The 3,975-nt window shown below is 54.9% G+C and overlaps 1 protein-coding gene across 1 annotated transcript; it reads left to right on the plus strand.

The window, feature by feature from the left end:
• Positions 1-60: 60 nt before the first annotated feature.
• On the plus strand, positions 61-2,830 carry TGOLN2 (trans-golgi network protein 2; the record flags this gene model as incomplete). Its single annotated transcript, XM_010154479.1, has 4 exons — positions 61-734; positions 1,023-1,395; positions 2,070-2,153; positions 2,780-2,830. Coding segments are annotated over 4 exons (1,182 nt in total), but the record flags the coding sequence as incomplete, so codon positions are not given.
• Between the last annotated feature and the right edge of the window lie 1,145 nt (positions 2,831-3,975).

Raw genomic sequence — 3,975 nt, forward strand, 5'->3', positions numbered from 1 at the left:
GAGGAGCAGAGGCAGCTGGAGACCAGCAGAACTTCGTCAGACATTGCGACATCCTCCCAGCCACGAGTACCCAACGGCCAGGAAACCCACGGGGATGAGTCCGACAGGAGTCAAGAGCAGCACTCTCAGCCAGAGTCACGCAACGAGGAAAACTCCAGATCAGACCCAAGTAACAGACAGGCGGTTGGGAAGGACCAGAAGAGCACAGACACGTCTGGCCATGGGAGCAGTGTGGAGAAGCAGAATGTTGGCCAGGGTGGCCAAGGCAGTGATACGAGTTACCAAACCAACAGACAAGGCGATGGTGCTGGTAACCAGCCCAACAGCCAGAACAGCAGCTCCAACAACCTAGGCAGTGGCAGCCAGAGCCAGGACGGCGGTCGCCAGAACACTGACAAGCAGCAGGTGAACAACCAGGACAGCAATGGCACCAAGGACAGTCAGAAAGAGAAGAAGCAGGACAGCAGTGACGAGAACAAGGAGAACAAGCAGGAGAGCAGCACCGATAACGACAGGCAGGGGAACAAGCAGGAGAGCAGCACCGATAACAACAGGCAGGGGAACAAGCAGGAGAGCAGCACCGATAACAACAGGCAGGGGAACAAGCAGGAGAGCAGCACCGATAACAACAGGCAGGGGAACAAGCAGGAGAGCAGCACCGATAACGACAGGCAGGGGAACAAGCAGGAGAGCAGCACCGATAACAGGCAGGAGAGCAGCAACAATAACGAGAGGCAGGGGAACAAGAACAGCAGCAACAACAACCAGGACAACAAAGAAAAGGAGGAGGAAAGGAAGAAGAATGAGGAGGAAGAAAGGAAGAAGAATGAGGAGGAAGAAAGGAAGAAGAATGAGGAGGAAGGGAAGAAGAATGAGGAGGAAAGGAAGAAGAAGGAGGAGGAGGAGAAGAAGAAGAACGAGGAGAACAACCAGGAAGGCAGCAACAAGAATCAGGCCAGTAACCAGGCTGACAGTAACAAGGACCAGAGGGACAACAACCAGGACCAGGGTAACCACCACAGCAGCGATGACACAAACCGCAGCGAGAACCAGGACGCTAATGACAGGAACCAAGCCGACCACCAAGAGCGGAACACCGAGAAGCAGGACCACAACGTTGAGCACGAGGGCAAGAACCAGGGCAATCAAGTGGGAGATAAATCAATCTCCTCTACTGGTGGGGACAACGGCTTTTCAGTGGGTCAGGGAAGCCCCGGAGAGGAAGCGAATGGGGCTGAAGGCGGCAGCGATGCCTCCCCCGGTAATAAGGAGGGAGAGAAGAGCGTTCCTTCTCCCCCCAGGGACCAGTCGGAGAGCAGCCACTTCTTCGCCTACCTGGTGACCACCGCGGTTATCATTGCCGCCCTCTACGTTGCCTATCACAACAAACGCAAGGTGAGTGGCTCTGCTCCCTGCCCAGGCTCCCGGCAGCTCCCCTGCGATCCGGGAGCTTCCTCCCTCACCAGTCACCGCTGCAGATGGGGACCTGCTCCTTCCCCTTGCCCTGCTTCGGGTTCCTCCCCGGTACTTCCCGCTGGCCGCACGGCGTGCGTGTGGTCAGCCCTGGTCTCAGCAGCGCTGGGAGAAGCAGAGGGGGTGTTGTAACTGGGAAAGGGGTTGGATCGCTGTGGATATTGGGCTCTGGTGGTTATTTTCAGCTGAGAAGTGAAAAGATGTGTGAAGCTACCCTGCGTTTTCTCGCTGACAGTGAGTTTTCTGTCGCGGGTTGCAGATTTGTCCTTAAATAGCCTTGCCCAGGGGATGCAGCTCAAGTGACGTACCTGTCTTTTGCCGGGGGTTTTTCCCTCCTGTAAGGCTATTTTTGAGGTAGGAGAAGGCAAACCAACTCTATTTGTTTTCTGTGTGTTAGGCAGACCTCACTGTTGTCTGTTTTCAAGCTTAGCTGCCTTTAAATATTGGCATTTATTTGCTTCAAGTGCTCTTTCAAATGAAGTGGGATCAGGAGGGGAGTAAAGCCCGAGAGGAAGCGCCTACGTTTGAAGTGAGAAAAAGCGTATTTGGTGATTACTGTCCCACTCACCTTGTCCCTTGCTTCTCTCTCTCCAAAGATCATTGCTTTTGCTCTGGAAGGAAAAAGATCAAAAAGTGGTCGACGGCCCAAATCTGGTGATTACCAGCGACTGGATCAGAAGGTAAGGTCTTCCCGAGCAGGTGCTGCCTCCTGCCGGGAGCCAGGCAGGCTGGGAGCAGCGGCTGCGGCGCCTGCTGTGTGTTGTAAACGCGATATGTTGGCTTTTCCCGTTAGAAACGGTCACAAAGCCCCTGCGTGGTTGGTACTGGAGAGCAGGTTTTTTGGCAGAAACCCAGCTCCTGGCCTGGAAGCAGGGTTTTAGCAGAAAGTGGAAGCAGTGCTGCTGAGAACTGATGGCAGAGCTCAGGCAGCACAGAGTCTGGGAGTCTTAGGCGCAGGTGGGCTTAAAAATCGTCTGTCTCTGACTCAAATGACTTTTTCAAAAGAGCTTTTTGTGGGCAAAGGTAGGAATCCGGGAGAAATCCCTTTCTTCTTCCCCTTGAAACCGCTTTTCACCCGTTGTCCTTGAAGTCGGATGTGTCTGCAGTTATTTTTTGCCGTGGGAAGGGGAGATGACAAGACAAGTCAATAAGAAGTCACCTGGAGCTGAAATATCACCTTTGGGAAGGCGGTTGGCAGCGGGGGATGAGCGCCGACAGCCTTTCTGGAATGCTCTCGGGGGTTTTGCAGTGTCCTCGGGCTCGCGCTGGGCTCTGCGGAGCCTGGTTCTGTCTTCTCAAATTGCAGCCATGCCTGGCTGAGGAAGCTGAGTGCCACCGAGACAATCTGCCCGCTTGAGCTTCCTCATTCCGTCTCACCAACGTTTCGGGAATTTGTTTCCCTTGCCAGGAATTCCCCAAGCTGTCCCTCTGGCGCAGTAAAGCAGTGACGCTCGGCCTGCTCAAACCCCAGTGATTCCTCAGTAGAACAATGCTGAGCCTTCAAATCGTTTAAATCTCTCTTGTTGGCTTTCCAGATCTAGATTCCTCCTGGGATACTCGGTGGAATAATGATGGCTGGCGATGTAGACGCGGGACACCCACTGACTCCCCTGCTGTAGCACTCTGAGTTGTAGCTGTGCGGCCCTGTTCGGATCTCAGACAACAGGAAGGAGGGGACATGCTTTTAGTTTTGCACCTGCACCTTGGTAACGTGAAACCTCTCACTTCCTCCAACCCGTTTCTCCTTTCCCAGCTGCCTGAAGGTGAACTTTTCTGCTTGGGTGCCTGGCTTCTACCCTGTGACCCAGGAAAATCCAGGCCCCGGCACCCGACAGGATGTCTGTGTCCAGATGAAATGGAATTTGCCATCTACTGTACTGACGCCCCCTCTTAGGAGGGAAGAAAAAAACCCCAGATCCACCTGCGAAATGAGCCTTCTGACCCTTCCCCTCCCGCAGTCATAGTGCTGCCTTTGTGACCAGCACGGGCTCGCTCCGACCCAGACGTTCTCCTCCTCTGTCCATTGTGTTTGGATGCTGGCGGTCGGGGCGGCGCTGATTGCACTAGTTCGGAATGATCCGCCAAGGATCCTGCTGTGACTCGTTTCTCCCCGGTGAAGGCACCGCTTGGCGTCTAGATTCGCTCTGCACCTCCTTTGGGAACGGTGGGCTCTTGGGTTGGAGCTTAAATGCCTTGCCTGCCTCCTAGCCTCTGCGGGGGGGCTTTTCCCTCCCGATCCCGAGTCCAGGTGTTTGCCCGTTGCGGTTTGATGCGTGAAGGGGGCCAGGTCAGGCTTGGGAAGCTTTGTGCCAAACCACCGCGCCGTTGTAGCGGACTTTGCTCCGGGAAGTTGCTTTCCTACCCCTTGTGAAGTGTAGTTACGTGGTAACGTAGAACACATGGCAATCCTGAAGTGGTGGGCATGAAGCGATCCTCAACCCTCTTCCTCAAATGCTGTGCAGAGGCCCTGGAGCGCTCGGCTCCGGCACGAGCCTCCGTCGG

Source organism: Eurypyga helias, unplaced genomic scaffold, assembly GCF_000690775.1.
Source record: "Eurypyga helias isolate BGI_N326 unplaced genomic scaffold, ASM69077v1 scaffold19496, whole genome shotgun sequence".
In the NCBI taxonomy this organism is placed as follows: domain Eukaryota; kingdom Metazoa; phylum Chordata; class Aves; order Eurypygiformes; family Eurypygidae; genus Eurypyga; species Eurypyga helias.